Source organism: Muscardinus avellanarius (genome assembly GCF_963383645.1).
Source record: "Muscardinus avellanarius genome assembly, chromosome: 10".
In the NCBI taxonomy this organism is placed as follows: domain Eukaryota; kingdom Metazoa; phylum Chordata; class Mammalia; order Rodentia; family Gliridae; genus Muscardinus; species Muscardinus avellanarius.
In genome coordinates this window covers 35,423,481-35,440,502 of record NC_137796.1, presented here as the reverse complement: position 1 = coordinate 35,440,502, position 17,022 = coordinate 35,423,481, and the positions used below count along the sequence as shown (strand labels likewise).

The window sequence follows — 17,022 nt, the reverse complement described above, 5'->3', positions numbered from 1 at the left end:
ATAAAAATAAAAACAAAACAAAACAAAACAAAAAAACCTTTAGGCCAGGTGTGGTGACATATGCCTGAGATAAAAGGTTCAAAACCAGCCTCAGCAACTTAGCAAGATCTTGTTTCCAAATTAATAATAATAATAATAATAAAAGTCTGAGGGTATAAGAGTGTAGCCTGAAAGTAGAAGGTTCCCGGGTACCATTTTCAGCATCACACACGCGCGTGCGTGCGCGACATCAGCCAGTGTGATGGCACACATGCATGTAATCCTAGTCCTTGGGAGGCCGAGACAATAGGATTATAGTTTGCAGACAGCCTCAGCAACTTAGTGAGATCTGTTTCAAAATAAAGAATAAAAAACAGGGCTGGGAATGTAGCTCAGAGGTAGATAATAGAATGCCCATAGGTTCCATTCCCAGTTCTGAGAAAAAAGAAAAAGGATTTTGACTATGTAGCTTACGGGTCAGACCTTGGAGCCTCTTGCTCCCTCATTCACTCCTTCTCCTTAGGACTGGAGGATGGCCTTCTCACTGGCCTCAGGATTCTCATACATATTTCAATTTACAAAGTTAAATCTGCACTTGGATGTCTAATAAGCCATCTCTAGCTATCCCAAACTGAAATGCAGAATCTTCTCCCTACGCAGTGTGCTAAAATCTTCCCTTTCTCAGAAAACACATATTTCTCAGTCTTTTAACTAAGTTTGAACGAAAACCCAGGGTCATCCTGACCCCTCCTCATTTCAATAATTAAAAAAAAAAGCCCACTAATTATTGATCCCTTCTGAATGGCTCAATGGCCACTCTGTTGATCCATTTCTTATAGGCTAGGACAAGTCTCCTAACTTCTGTCTCGTTCCCTGTCCACAGCCAGAGCGACCCTTTTAAAGTATAAGCCAGATGGGAGTCACTATTCTACTCACAATTTACCAGTAGCCTCCTATCTCACTTAGAACAAAATTCTAAGTCCTTGCAAAGATCTACCTCTGGCCACTTTCCCCTCTACCCCAGCACTGCTTTACTTTTCTCCAAAATACTGTCCCCATGTAATAGCAATGCTCAGGTGTCTCACACTATGGTTTCTCTGTGAATCATCTATAAGAATGCCCAGCACACAGTGGGTTTGCAATGTCTGTTTGTAGAATGCACAGATGAATAATCAGAAGAGATCACTGAAGTCTAAGAATATAAATGGCTTGATCTGAAGCCATAGCCAAACTCTAACTTAGGATCCTGACTGTAAAAACAAAACCACACATGCTTAGGTACAAGTGAACAGAACCACCCTTTGTCAGAAAACCCAGGGACTGGTTAATCTACAGGGTTAAAATATTTATTTATTTATTTTTGCGGGTCTGGGGATGGAACCCAAGGGCATTCGACCTCCGAGCTACACCCCCTGTCCTATTTTTTATTCTTTATTTTGAAACCGGGTCTCACTGAGTTGCAGAGGGCCTCATTAAGTAGCTGAGGCTGTCCACAAACTGCGATCCTCCAGTCTCAGCCTCCCGAATGCTGGTATTGCAAGCGTGTATCACCACGCCCGGCATACAGGGTTAAATTCTTGTGCATAATAAAAATTAACAAAGTACCAGAGCCAAGGTTATATCCAAGTTCAATGTCCCACCCCAAGGAGCCATTGTCCTGGTAAATCAGCACAGTATCTCATTATGTTGATGGGATGCAAAGTGCTCAGCATCCTAAATAGGAACACAGAAGTTACTGCCCCACAGAAACATGTATAAAGACATGGCTTAATATAACTGCAATGGTCTGGTATGCGATGGGCCAAAAGTTGGGTGTGTGCACTGCATTCAGAATCAAGTCATCATGTCCTACACTTCACAGCTTAGGAAAATGTGCTGTGGATTTCCTAACTGATCATGTATGGAACACAACTCAACAACACACAAAAACATTGTGGTAGAGCAGGTAACACACGTCAACACTGTGAGGTTAACAAGCTCCTAAACCTCACTATTGTTGAAGTACACAGCACCTCATTTTTGTAACAAAATACTACAGATGCCACTATAAGGGAGATATACTTTCTCTTTAAAATATTTTGTTTCCATTAAAGGATGGATGATGACAACTATGGGACCTTTATCAATTAAAAGATTACTGAACACAGGTTTCTACCATTTCAATAACTTTTTAAGTCTATCTACAAATCACATATGGGATATTAATATTTTTAAAAAATGTAGTGCTCAGAACATTAAGTGGTGACTCACCTGAAATCACTTGGAAGCTCAGAGTCTTCCCCATAGGTTGTGTAGATTAAATCAGAATCATCCTTGCTGATATTTGCAAATGTGGAATCATAATGTGGGGCATAAGAACTGTAGGGTCCATAATTCAAGTATAACACTATGGAAAAAAATAAACACTGTAATACTATTTTTTAGTTTATATATCAATCTATTTTGTTTTATTAAAAGATTATTCTTTTCTAATTTCACTAATTCACTGACAAGCATACAATTTTTTTTTTTTTTGCTGTACTGGGGATTGAAATCAGGGGCATTCTATCTCTGAGCCACACCCTCCAGTCCTATTTTTTTTATTCTTTATTTTGAAACAGGGTCTCACTGAGTTGCAAAGGGCCTCACTAAGTAGCTGAGGCTGTCTGCAAACCTTGATCCTCCAGTCTCAGCCTCCCAAATGCTGGAATTACAACCATGTGCTACTACACCTGGCTTTAGTATGCATATCTTAAAGCAGATATTTTCTCCCAAATAGATACAGTCATCCTTCAGCATTCTCAGTGATTGGTCTTCCCCTTCACCCCCTGTATAAAAGTCCAAGGATGTTTAAAGTCACTCAGACAAAATGGCACAGAATTTGCATGGAACTTACATATTCCAATATACATTATCTCTGGATTACTTATGATAATATAATGAAAATGTTATATAAACACCTGTTATACTATATTTTTAGGGAATAAAGATAAAAAATTTGTACATGTTTAGTATAGATGTAATTATTTTTTTTCAGTACTTCTGACCCATATTTGGCTGAACCCATGGATGTGGAAACCACAAAACAGAAACCGTGAAGCTACAACTCTACTGAATTATTCCCCACAAAGGGGAAGAGAAAAAAAAGACAAAACTCATTTTGAATATTAATACCCAATTTTCTGGTTTCTTTTGAAGTTAATATCTAATTGATATTGCAAAAACACCATCAAGAGAGCTAGTGAATAAGGCAATGAATGGTAATTATGCTTCCTTTCCCTAACTTCTTTAAGTAGAGAAGAAAAAACATGCTAACTATGCAGAAGCCTCACCTGGGGTTACTTTGTTCCTTTTATCCTCTTTGAAACCCTGCAAAGTATTCACTCCAGACTGAAGTCTTCCAGTCGTCATTCCCAGTCTTACAGGGCAGTAGCCTGGCTCTAAGATATAAAGCAGCACAATGAAGAAGGCGTGCAAGGGAGCGATCGTAGGGCACTCTGCTGAGTGCTTTCATGTACATTACTTCATTTTATCACACGACGAAGGAGGTGGGTAGCCCTGACTACATCTACTGTGTGTGTGTGTGTGTGTGTGTGTGTGTGTTGGTGGTGGTGCTAGGGATTGAACCCAGGGGCACTGTACCTGTGAGCTATACCTCACTCCTATTTTATTTTATTTTTTGTTGGTACTGGGGTTCCTGGAAGCCCTTCTACCTCCGGGCTCCACTCCCAGGCCTATTTTATATTTTTGAAACAGGGTCACTTAACGCCAGCGCGGCTGGCTTCGAACCTGCACGATCCTCCTGTCTACGCTTCCCAAGTGCGGGGATTACAAGCGTGCGCCACCACGCCCGGCCACTCCTATTTTATTTTAACACAGGGTCTCACTAAGTTGCAGAGAGCTTCAGTATAAATTGCTGAGGCTGGTTGTGAACTTGCAATCCTCCTGTCTCAGCCTCCCAATTACTGGGATTATAGGCGTGCACCACCATACCTGGCTTACATCCATTTTTTTTTTTTTTTGGTGGTACTGGGGGTGGAACCCACAGGCTTTTTACCTCCGAGCTATACTCCCAGACCTACTTTATATTTTATTTGGAAATAGGGACTCACTAAGTTGCCGAGAGCCTCACTAAGTAGCTGAGGCTAGCATTGAATCTGTGCGATCCTCCTGTTTCAGCCTCTCAAGTGTGAGGATTACAAGCATGTGCCACTATGCCCGGCTACATTCTTTTTTTTTTTTTTTTTTGCGGTGCTGGGGATGAAACCCAGGGGCATTCAACCTCCAAGCTACACATCCTGCCTATTTTTTACTCTTTATTTTGTATCTGGGTCTCACTGAGTTGCAGAGGGCCTCACTATGTAGCTGAGGCTGTCCGCAAACCGTGATCCTTCAGTCTCAGCCTCCCAAATGCTGGGATTACAACTGTGCGCCACCACGCCCGGCTTATATCCATTTTTAAGATATGAAAATCTGAGCTTAGAAAGGGAGGAAATTAACCCGGACCAAAAACCTGGACCTTTTCAATATACTTTACTGCTCCTGAAATTCTTCATAAGCATTTTACACTTACTTCAAGATAAGACCTTTTTGTTAAAACTCAAAAGACAGATTTTAGCCAGGCGTGGTGGCGCACGCTCCCCGCGCTTGGGAGGCGAAGACAGGAGGATCGCGCAGGTTCAAAGCCAGCCGCGCTGGTGTAAGAGACCCTGTTTCAAAAATATAAAATAGGTCTGGGAGTGTAGCCCGGAGGAAGAAGGGCTTCCAGGAACCCCAGTACCACACACACACACACACACACACACACACACACACACACACACACACAAAAGATTTTAAAGGCACTCCTGGCCTTTTAGAGCCAGGAGTGGTGGCGCACACTTGTAATTCCAGTACTTGGGAGGCTGAGACAGGAAGATCGTAAGTTTGAAGCCAGCCTCAGCAGCTTGGTGAGGGTCTCAGCAACTTAGTGAGACCCTGTTTCTAAATAAAATATAAAATAGGTCTGCAGGTGTAGCATGGAGGTAGAAAGGCCCCTGGGGTCCATCCCCGGTACCACAAAAAATAAAAAATAACAAAATTAAAAAAAAAAAAAGGCGGGCCTTTTAATGTTAAAAGAGGAAACCAGTAAAAAGTTTAGTAAAAAAAATAAGGAAAACCACCCAGATTAATACAATAAGAACTCACAATGCATTTAATATCTATAACAAGTATATTTTTTAGTGCAATGAGAAATAGCCTTTAAAAATGTGATCTTGGAAAATCAGAAATGAACCCTTGTTACAGAATCTAGGAATATGTGATATAAGCAGAAATCATGTGGTGGGCACTAAAGTGAAGAAAAGTGGTCTCTAGTGATATTTAACCTAAAGGATGCTTTTTTTCCTGAAGAAATCTTGGTCTTTTTAACATCATTCCCTGCAACAGAGGCTACTACCATAAGGAATCATGTCACGAGAGCACCTCTTGAACACTGACTCTTCAAACACTGAAAGCAACATGTCCTTTTCTTGGTGAACAGTATGCAGTTTGATTTCCTAACAAGAACTGTTATCTGCACCAGGAGTTCATGAAGCTAAGATAAGCAGAGGTGTTTTCTACCTTAAACTAATACAGTGGCCTGCCAAGGGGGCTGTTTACTATACATGTGAGAAGCCAAGTCAGCTTTCGCCACATCTAATTATACACCAAGGAGTAGACAAGCAGAAAAGCAAACCAAGAGCAGAGACCAGATACAGACAGGCTTCAATGACACAGGCATTTCTCAGGGCATTGTCAAATCAGGTTAGATACGTCTCCATTACTGAATTTTTACCAGAGCTATACTAGAAAAAGCAATGTTCTCAATTCTGTTGCATTTTCCTTGACCAAAGACCATATAAAATTCTAATATGAAAAGCTCACATAAAAGAGAGGAAAAAAAAAGCTTTAAGAGCACAGCACTGGCTCCTTTTCTTCATTAATGTTTAGAGAACATTAACAGGTTTGCCCTTTCAGTCCTGAAATGCATCAAACTCTCCCTTGCTTCAAGGTTTTCTTCACCTGCAGTTCCCTGCTATCTTTTCATCCCTTACTCAAGGAATCAACTTAAACATCATCTCCTTACAGAAGCTCTCTGGGAGCCCTTAAACACTACCTTCTCTTAATTATAGCTACTCTAGTCCTCTATCCACAACAGACAAGTATTTATATAGCATTTATTCATGTCAGACATCTCCTTATGTGAATAGCCCCTTACTCACAGGATGTTTTAAGGAAAGGGAGTAGTCTTTCTGTTTTTTTCCCCCACCATACACCTATACCTTCTAAGACTATGACTTGGGCATAGCAATGAATAAATATTGGAGAATATGTTTTTCTTTTTTTCTGTTTTTGATGTGCTGGAGATTGAAACCAGGGGCATTCTACCTCTGAACTACACACCCAGTCCTATTTTATTTTGAAATAGAGTCTCACTAAGTTGTAGAGGGCCTAAGTTGCTGAGACTGGCTACAAACCTGTGATTCTTCTGTCTCAGCTTCCCAAGTACTGGGATTATAAGAGTGCACCACCACACCGGACAGAGACTATTTTCTGAAGTGCAGGAATTCAGTCACTGTCCATTTCCATGTTCCCAATTCTAATAGTGGTACGAAAATGGTGTTTATTACACATGTGAAGTGACAGTTAGGCTAGCTGTTATGAAATATACAGTGCCTAGCAAAGTTCTTTGAAGATAATACCATGTTTAGATTTATCAATATTCAGGATTCTTGCTTTAAAATGTTAACCCAGGTTACTTTTCTTTGCCAAGCAGCATCAAAATCCTGCATTACCTTGCATAACCTACCTCCTACAATAGGATCCACAGGGTGGAGAAGTCCCAATGTTGTCGTTCCATCTGGTTTTCTTCTTTCAAATTCACACTGCAAGGACCCATAATATTCAGAAGAGAGTTTTATACATTTCACATATACACGTAGCACACTAGAAAGCCTTGCTTTTCTTTTTTAATTCTTTTTCGTTTTTTTGAGGTACTGGGGATTGTACCTGGGTCCTAGGTTCAAATTCTGCCTCTGAACTATACCCCTAGCCCTTATTTTGTTTTGAAACATGGTCTCACTAGGTTGCTCTGAGTTTCACTAAGTTGCTGAGGCTGGTCTTGAACCTGTGATCTTCCTGTCTCAGCCTCCCAAGTACTGGGAGGTATGTGCCATCATGCCTTATTTGGAAAGCCATACCAAACTGGTGCCTATCATTATTAAACTCAAATACTCGGGGAGGGAATGGGGTGGGAAATGGGTAGGGATTAAATCAGCGATGTATACATGTTTGTACACACAAGTTTTTTTTACCCCAATATGATGTTTGAATATAATGCACCAATAAAAAATTAAAAAATATATTAAATTAAAAATAAAAAATAAAATAAGAAATAAAAAGTAAAAAAAAAAAAAATTCAAACACTGACTCTTCACACTGGTCTTCCCTGTACACAGATGCTGATGGACAAGACCATAGATTCCCAAAGTGGGTGAAACTGTTCTCCAGCCAGAGGATGCTAAGATAAAATATAGATATATAAAAGAACACAAATTTGTCACTGCATCTTTCTGTTCATTTGCTTAACAAAGGTATATTTCCAGGGGAGTACTGAATAATTTTTTTTTTTTTTCCTGAAAAGGGGGCAGTAGGTGAAATAGCTTTGGGAACCTTTGGACTAGACAAATGGAGGGCAAGAAAATTTCAGAATTTTAAAGGGCTGTGTGGGTCCCTAAGGCCACCTGGTTCTCCCCGATTATCAATAAAGGAGAATTCTGTGGGCCAGGGAAAGGGGATGACTTGTCCAAAGTCACACATGAATGAATCTACTTGGTTTTGAAACCAATGTACTCAACAGTATAATTTCAAAAGGCCAGCATATAATTATTTTCTTATAAGGTTGAAATAAAGTATGCGGCTTACTCTAATTTTAGAACACCTTAACTTCAGTGAAGGAAAAGACAGAAACAAAAAAACTCAGTGGATAATCATATACTTTACAAATACATTATTAAATTTCCTTCTGTGAACATTCAAATGATGAAGAACTCCACGCAGATAAGAATTAAAAGCATATGAAAGAGCCAAGCGTGGTAGAACACATTTGTAATCTCAGTACTTGGGAGGCTGAGACAGGAGGATGGCAGGTTCGAGGACAGTCTCATCAACCTAGTGAGACCCTGTTTCCAAATAAAAATAAAATAGGGCTGGGGGTATGGCTTGGAGGTAGAATGCTGCTGGGTCCCATCCCCAGGACCCAAAAAAAGCACATGAGAAAGGCAAAAGCTAACAGCTTCAGAGGCCTAGCAGGATGGGGGTGGGGAGCTGGGGATAGAGGAGGGAAAGGAGTCTCTCTCACCTGGCTGTTGGCTGGTCGCCGGGTCAGCTTTCCTCCAGACTCCTGGACAGCACGGTCGATCTGCTCCTGCTCCCTTTCTGAGTTGCTGCTTCTCCACTTATCATCAAACATGTCTTTGTCTTTCCTGAAACACACATAAATACAAAATTTAAAAAAAGATAAACCCGTTAAATCTGAGTATAAGTGGAGACATTTCTACTACTGACTCCAGTTAAAGCTTTGTTCTCTAATGACCTGGTATGGACCCTAATGGCACACACACAGGAAGGCAAACTTAATATGACAGTTAATTTTTTTTGTGTGTGTGTCCAGTACTACTAATCTTTAATATTTTTCTGAGTACATTCACAGAAATGAATTCTACTTTAGATATTATTTTGAAGAAAGGGAAGTATAAGATTAAGTTCAATTTTTTAAAATTTAGATCTAAAATAGACATTTAAAATGTGTAAATCTTAGAAACAAAGAAAAGAAATGTGTTACAAGTTCACTTTCTTTGCATGCTGATAGCAGAAATCCCTGTTAACTCCAACCCGCCCTGATGCTGACAGCGAGGCTGTGGACAGTCAGGGCTGCTGTCAGTAGCATGCGTGGGTAGACTCGCCTGCTGTGCAGCTATGCTGGCTGCTGCCAGGAGGACCAGGGACTCCTTACTGCTCTTATCAGCTGACATCTAGTGGAAAACATGCACACATCTCAGCAACAGCCTATCTGTTTAGGAAGTAGCTCTAAGTGTGCTTATGATGAGCTCTTTTCTCTTTATGGAATGAGGTAATAAATATTTTCCCTTAAACAAATAGTTCTATTTAAATAAACTCCCTGACAATATGATTTCCTAATGATAATTTACTAAATTTTTTTTGTTTTGCAGTACTAGGGATGGAATCCAGGGACAGTCTACCTCAAGCTACATTCCCAGCCCTATTTTTTATTCTTTATTTTGAAACTGGGTCTGAGTTGCAACGGGCCTCACTAAGTTTCAAACCTGCATGATACTCCTGTCTCAGGCTCCCAAATGCTGGTATTACAGGCGTGCGTCACAATGCCTGGCTTAATTTACTAGCTTTAAAACTATGTTAAATCAGGCATGGTGGTACACTCTTTAACACAGTATTTAGGAGGCTGAGAAGGAGGATCACAGGTTTGTGGCCAACCTCAGCAACTTAGATCCTGTTTCAAAAGAATAAAAAAAAAAAAAAAAAAAAAAGAAGTGGGGGTGTAGCGAATGCTCCTGGGTTTTATTTCTAGCAATGCCAAAAGCCAAAACAAAACAAACCAAACAAAAAATCAAAAAACTACTTTAAAAAGATGCTGCCGGGCGTGGTGACGCACGCTTGTAATCCCTGCGCTTGGGAGGCAGAGACAGGAGGATTGCGCAGGTTCGAAGCCAGCCGCACGCATTGGCTTAGGAGACCCTGTTTCCAAATAAAAATGTAAAAATAGGTCTGGGAGTGTAGCCCGGAGGTAGAAGGGCTTCCAGGAACCCCAGTACCACCAAAAAAAAAAAAAAAAAAAAAAAGATGCAAGCTGGGTGTGATGGTACACACCTATAATACAAGTACTTGGGAGGTTGAGACAGGAGGATGGCAAGTTCAAGGCCAGCCTCTGCAATTTAGCAAGGCCCTCTGCAACTTATTTAGGCCCTGTTTTGAAACAAAAAATAAAACAGGCTGGGGGTATAGTTTGGAGATAGAATGTCAAATCCTCAGTAAACACAAACATGCACGTGTGCGCACGCCATTCAAAACGGTTTATTGAGCTTATTTTGATATTTCCATACATACTCTGTATGAAAAAAGGGGTACCAGACTATCAAAATAGATTTTCATGGCAAGAAACAGCCACTACTGACATACGGGGACTTGGTTTTTCTAAGTTAGGCTTTGAATTAGTATTTCTTTTCTTTAATTAGCTTGAAAAAGATAGTTTAACCTTAATATTCCAAAATTCTTTACTTTTTATTTTCCTTGTCGGGACTTTTGAAAGCTTGTACTTCAGTATCTCCAGTGCCTTCCCTCTCCCGTGGCCAGCAGCCGCTGTCCTCCTCACTCTGCGAGGCATCTGTTTTATCTTTCTGCTTTCGAGTTTTCTGCAAGTCTGCCATGAAATCTATGCTCTGCTTTAGGCTCTGAATTCTTTCCTGAAATATTTAAAAATATTCTTATTGTATGATTGTCATTGATTTTTAAAGTAATGTATTTTCCTCTACAAGAGTTTTCACTTATCTTGTTATTAAGTAGGGAAGAATAACAATTAAATTACATTTAGGAATCAGGGCAATGTCTTTTCCTTCAATTCAGATCATTTCATTTCCAATGTTAACAGAAGACTAGGTATGAAAACTAAGTGTTTTTTGTAATAGTGAACTTAAGTAAAATTTAGTTTAATAGTATGTTAAAAGGTTATACTTAACAGACTAGCTTATCTTTTGAAACTTAAGAATAATTAAGTACTTAAAACCTGGAACATGTGAAGGACTTTTATACTATGGTATTCTGTGAGGTTCACTGATGACTTTGCCATTTTGCTCTGTGTGAAAACAATCTGACTTGAGAACAAATGGTTGCTAGCATAATTTCTTTCTCAGAGTGCATAATGTTCTTACCAACCAAAGAATCTTGTTTCTATTTTGTGAAACATGTGCTTAATTTTCCACTGCAATGATGTGCTGTGAAATTTTCATTGTGGTTAAGGGCTTGAGGTTTCTGGGTAAAATTTTAAAGAGGTACACATATTCCTACCAACTTCTTTGTCTTTTAACTCTTAGGAGTTGTCACTGGATTATACAGAGTGTGGCCTCCTTAGGGCTGCATTGCAACCACAGCAAAGACTTCTATAGAATAACAAAACTGAAAAGAACTAGATGTAAGATAAGAACAATGTAGTCCAGAAACGATAAATGCCTCCCCAGAGGTAATGGAACCAGTGACTAAAGTCAGGCCGCTTGTCATTTTGATGGGCCTTTTCTTTCCTTTTTGTGGCACTGGGGATTGAATCCAGGTGCATCCTACCTCTGAGCTACACCTCCAGCCCTATTTTATTTTTTATCTCGAAACAGGGTCTCGCTAAGTTGAAGAGGCTGGCTGTAAAACTGCTATCCTCCTGTCTCAGCCTTCCAGGTACTGAGATGACAAGTGTGCACCACACCATGCCCAGCTATAATGGGCATTTTCTTATCACACTGTGCTGTGTCAATGGTGCAGATGTAAGATTCCCAAGAATATGGATCCGTATGTATGTATGTATGTATATGTATATGTATATAATTTTTTCCCCCCAGTACTGGGGATTAAGCCCAGGGGCATTCTACCTCTGAACTATACCCCCAGCCCTATTTCTTATTCTTTCTTTTCTTTGTTTTTGCAGGTCTTGGGATGGAATCCAGGGGCATTGAACCTTCGAGCTACACCCCCTGGCCTATTTTTTATTCTTTATTTTGAAACAGGGTCTCACTAAGTTGCAGAGTGCCTCACTTAGTAGCTAAGGCTGTCCATGAATCGCGCTCCTCCAGTTTCAGCCTCCCGAATGCTGGGATTACAAGCATGCACCACCACACCCAGCTTTTTTATTCTTTTTTTTTTTGGTGGTACTGGGGTGAAATCCAGGGGCTTTTCTACCTCCGGGCTATAGTCCAAGACCTATTTTATACTTTATTTGGAAATATTTGTTGAGAGCCTCACTAGGTAGCTGAGGCTGGCTTTGAACCTGTGTGATCCTTCTGTCAGTCTCCCAAGTGCAGGGATTACAAGCGTTTGCCACCATGCCCGGCTTTTATTCTTTATTTTGAAGCAAGGTCTCATTAAGTTGTGGAGGAAGGACCTCACCAAGTAGCTGAGGCTGGCTTTGAACCTGTGATCCTCCTCTCTCAGCCTCCCAAGTACTGGGATTACAAGCATGCACCAGCAAGATCCTACTATTTTTTTTCTTGCATATTTTTTTTATTGATGCACTGTATTCATACATCATAATAGGATAAAAAAACTTATAGACATACATGCAAGATCCTACTATTTTTATTGAACTTTTATTTTAAAGCAATCTCCAATCTATTAAAATAGTTTATTATATTAAAATATTTATTAAATATGTATATAAAATATTTTACTATGGGTAGAGCACAGAATAAAAACTTGTTGATTTATCATCCAGAGAGGAACAGGTATAACAGGTTTTATGTTCCAGTATTTTCTAACCATATATTTTAGCAAGTTGGAATTATAGCACTGAATATTTATTAAAATAAAAATTGTTTTAGCTATAAGTTATGATTATTTCCCTTTCATATCATAAATAATCTTTAAAATGTTTCTAATAATTGAAATGAGCCGGGCATGGTGATGTACACTTGTAATCCCAGCATTTGGGAGGCCGAGACAGGAGGATCGCGGTTCGCAAACAGCCTCAGCTAAACAGTGAGGCCCTTTGTAACCCAGTGAGACCCTGTTTCAAAATAAAGAATAAGAAATAGGAGCTGGGTGTGGTGGTGCATGCTTGTAATCCCAGCATTTGGGAGGAGGAGACAGGAGGATTGCAGTTTGCAGACAGCCTCAGCTACTTAGTGAGGCCCTTTGCAACTCAGTGAGACTCTGTTTCAAAATAAAGAATAAAAAAATAGGGCTGAGGGTGTAGCTTGGAGGTAGAATGCCCTGGGTTTCATCCCATCCCTAGTAGCACAAAAACAAAAGAATAATAAATAGGGCTGAGGGTGTAGTTTGGAGGTAGAATGCCCCTGGGTTCTATCCCTAGTATCCAAAACAAAACAAAGAACAAAAACTGAAATGTACTTAATCCAATGCAAATAAAATAATTTAAAAGCATATAATTGGACTTTTAGATATCCAAAGTTCCATTACTATAAATAAAAGTTCCAGCCGGGCGTGGTGGTGCACGCTTGTAATCCCTGCACTTGGGAGGCTGAGACAGGAGGATTGCGCAGGTTCAAAGCCAGCCTCAGCTACTTAGTGAGACCCTGCTTCCAAATAAAATATAAAATAGGTCTGGGAGTGTATGTAGCCCAGAGGTAGAAGCCTCTGGGTTCCATTCCCAGTACCACCAAAATAAATAAATAAATAAATAAAATAAAATAAAATTTAAAAAGTTCCATGAACACTGCAAATAAATCCCTCTGGAAATTTCTTTTATCTTTTTGGGATAAGTTCATAGAAATGGAGTAAAGCCTTAAAATAAGTATTTTTAAGACTTTTGGAATTTACTGCCAAACTGTCTTCTAGAAAAGTTACATCAATTCATGCTGATGTTTGAGTTTCTGAATCCTTGTCAAACTGAATAGTATCCTTCATAGTACCTGTTAAGAGTCTCGAACAAAAATGACCCTATCTTGTAAAGATGTGCCATTTGCAGTTCTCTTTGTTCACCAGAAAATTTCTAAGTCTTATTCAAATATACTTATCCTCCTGCTTACCTAAATGTTCCCATTGTCTTGTCTAAGATATGCCGGACAAGACCCTTATCATGTCCCTCTGCCAAGAGAAAATTCTCATTGTTATGTTTAACCCAGCTCTAACAACCCAAACAACTCCCCTTAATAGCCCCCTAGCAATGACCAACCCCTGCTCTCCATCCTCCTGTAAAATTTCTCCTTAAAGGACCTATATAAACTTGTAGTCTGTTAGTGGACAGGGGCTCCAACCTTTACTGGAGAGTCCCCTCAGCAGGTTTCATTTTGCAATACTGGGGATGGAAGCCAGGGGCATTCTACCTCTGAGTGACACCCCCAGCCCTAATTTTTTATTCTTTGTCTTGAAATAGGGATTACAAGCATGTACCTTCATCACACCTGGCCTCCCTCAGTAGGTTTAATCCCAATAAAGCCTGAACTGCCACTGAGTTGTCTCCTTTCTCCTTCATCCCTGAACCTTTCAGCACCCAAGAAGCTCCTGTCCAATTTAATTTTTAAAAACATGTCTTATTTTAGACGGGTATGTGGTGGCACATGCCTGTAATTCCAGTACTTGGGAAGCTGAGACAGGAGGATCCCGGTTCGCAGCCAGCCTCAGCAACTTAGTGAGGCTCTCTACAACTTAGTGAGACCCTGTTTCAAAATAAAAAAGCCAGGCGTTGTGGCGCATGCTTGTAATCCCAGTACTTGGGAGGCTAAGACAGGAGAACCACACAGGTTTGAAGCCAGCCTTAGGTACTTAATGAGGCTCTCAGCAATTTAGTAAGACCTTGTTTCCAAATAAAACAAAAAAATAGATCTAGGGGTGTAGCCTGGAGGGAGAATGCCCCTGGGTTCCATCCTCAGTACTACTACATTAAAAAACAAACAAACAAACAAACAAACAAACAAACAAACAAACAAACTCAACCTAAAAAACATGTCTCATTTTACCTCGTAATTTATTTCTGTAATGGTTCACTGGCCATTTATTTTCCCTTGTATGGGTCACTTAAGTTGTGTCTTACCCAGTTCAATATACCTAGTACCTAAAATGGGTTGGCATATAGTAGCCACTCAATAACCAAATGGGTGTAATCACAAAGTCCTAAAAAATCTTATTCCCACTTCAGAATTTTAGAAAGCAAAAACTATGATAATACTTCTGGACTCTTATCAGAACATGCATACAATTAAAATAATTCAATTAGAGAAATTTTTCTAAATTTAAAGTTATAAGAATTTTTTTTTGGTGGTGGTGCTGGAGATGGAACCCAGAGGCTTTCTACCTCTGGGCTACACTCCCAGACCTATTTTATATTTTATTTGAAAACAGGGTCTCACTGAGTTGCTGAGAGCATCACTAAGTAGCTGAGGCTGGCTTCAAATCTGTACGATCCTCCTGTCTCAGCCTCCCAAGTGCTGGGATTACAAACGTGCACCACCATGCCTGGCTAAGAATCTTTTTTGATAAGTAAAACATATTGAAATCAGCATGCTAAGCAAGCTGTTTATTGATTCCCAATTTTCTAATATTAAATGACTGAAAATTCCAATGATTTAAATTTAACCTAACTTTTTTTGGTGGTGGTATGGGTACCGGGAGACTAAACCCAGGGAATTCTACCTCAGAAATACATCCTGGCCCATATTTCTTATTTTGAGACAGGGTCTTGCTAAATTGCTAAGGGTCTCACTAAATTGCTGAGGCTGGTCTCAAACCTGCAATCCTCCTGTCTCAGCCCCCTAAGTATTGGGATTACAGGTGTGTGTCACTGTGCCCAGCTAATATAGCTTTTACTGAGTGCCTCTTCCTGTACCAGACATGATTCAATGAGGTTAAGTGATATTATTCCTTTGCAGGAAAAGGGTGAGAGAGGCTGCATGGCTTGAGGCTATACAGCTTTTAAGTGGTAAGGCCTGAACCTTGACTGGTCTGATTCCAAAGTCACTATGGCACAAACAGTACTTCTAGTACTCTTTTGTTTGCATTATAATGTAGCATTCTACACAAGTATTTATTTAGGAGATCAAAAGAATTATCATCTGTTCATTTTTAATAAAAATAACATTCTACTACTAGTTCCTATTTGGGTATAACTGAAAAAAAAAAAAAAGAATGACTATGCTATACCTTTTTCAAAAAACATTCAAAAACAGTTATCTCTGAAAAGATACCCTTTATAGAAGGACATACTGGGCTCTCCTTGGAGTACTGTTAATAATAAGAGTGTTAACTCAGAAGGTCTAAATTTAAGCTTCTTAAAATCACTATAAGGATCCTTCCCTTCAAGGGTAGAGAGAACAGTCAATAGGAAGCTATAACACAGGATGGGAAGAACTCAACAAGAAGAGATCTGACAAAAAGGAGGGAGGGAGAAAGAGAGGGAGGGAGGAGAGAAAGAACACACACCAGAGGAGAGAAAATGGAGAAGTCTGCTTTTTGTGCTTCAAAACCATGCTACCTCCAGTAAAATTCAAGAGGTATTGGAATCTTGTGTGTTATATTAACTCATTATTTAAGGAAAATGAAATAGTGATCAGTGTTATTTACAAAAATTACTCTCCCCATTCAATATATCCATTTTGGGGTGAATAACTAGCTGATGAATATATTTTTCTTTCAAATATAAGAATTTCCAGGTTTAAAAACCTGGAGTATGAATGAGACTCTGAAGAGTCTTCCTGCAAAAAGTGAAATAAACATTTTATAGTTTAAGATTTGCCAACGATGGATAAATGGCTTACACTACAGCTTCACAACTTTTTAATCATCAATCCAATTTCTTTTTCTTTCCCTAGTTAAATGAATCCAAGAATTTCTCAGAGGCAAGCATACAGACATTCATCACACCTACACACCAAGGCATTTTTAAAATATAAAACTACAATACAGTTGGGCATGGCGGCTTATGCCTGTACTTGGGAGGCTGAGACAGGAAGACTGCAGGCTCTAAGACAACGTCAGCTAGTAGTGAGACTCTCATCGGCTTAGCGACGCCTTGTTTCAAAATAAAACAAAATAAAATAGGACTGGGAGTGTAGCTTGGAGGTAGACTGTCCCTGGTTCAACCTCCAGTACCATAAACAAATAAATAACTATAATACAGATGGACCATAAAAATCAGAAAGCCATACACAACTCCCAAGACTCATTTTTTACCACCCTTTAACTCTCCTGGGTTCGAGTTCAAGCTCTTAATTCTGATTCTTTCTCCGTCTACACGCGCGTGCGTGTGTTTTCACTGTAATGAAGCATTGGAGTGAGATCCAAAGCGTCACATTC

At 39.6% G+C, this 17,022-nt stretch overlaps 1 protein-coding gene across 2 annotated transcripts in view; it reads right to left on the bottom strand.

The window, feature by feature from the left end:
- BRD7 (bromodomain containing 7) overlaps positions 1-17,022 on the bottom strand; it is a gene marked incomplete at both ends in the record, with an annotated part of 48,852 nt that overhangs the window by 9,459 nt on the left and 22,371 nt on the right. For both annotated transcript variants that reach the window (XM_080702448.1, XM_080702449.1), the window contains 5 exons: positions 2,230-2,365; positions 3,291-3,398; positions 6,788-6,863; positions 8,339-8,462; positions 10,294-10,478. In XM_080702448.1, the coding sequence (XP_080558574.1) occupies positions 2,230-2,365; positions 3,291-3,398; positions 6,788-6,863; positions 8,339-8,462; positions 10,294-10,478 (629 nt within the window). The remainder of the gene's footprint in view (positions 1-2,229; positions 2,366-3,290; positions 3,399-6,787; positions 6,864-8,338; positions 8,463-10,293; positions 10,479-17,022) is intronic.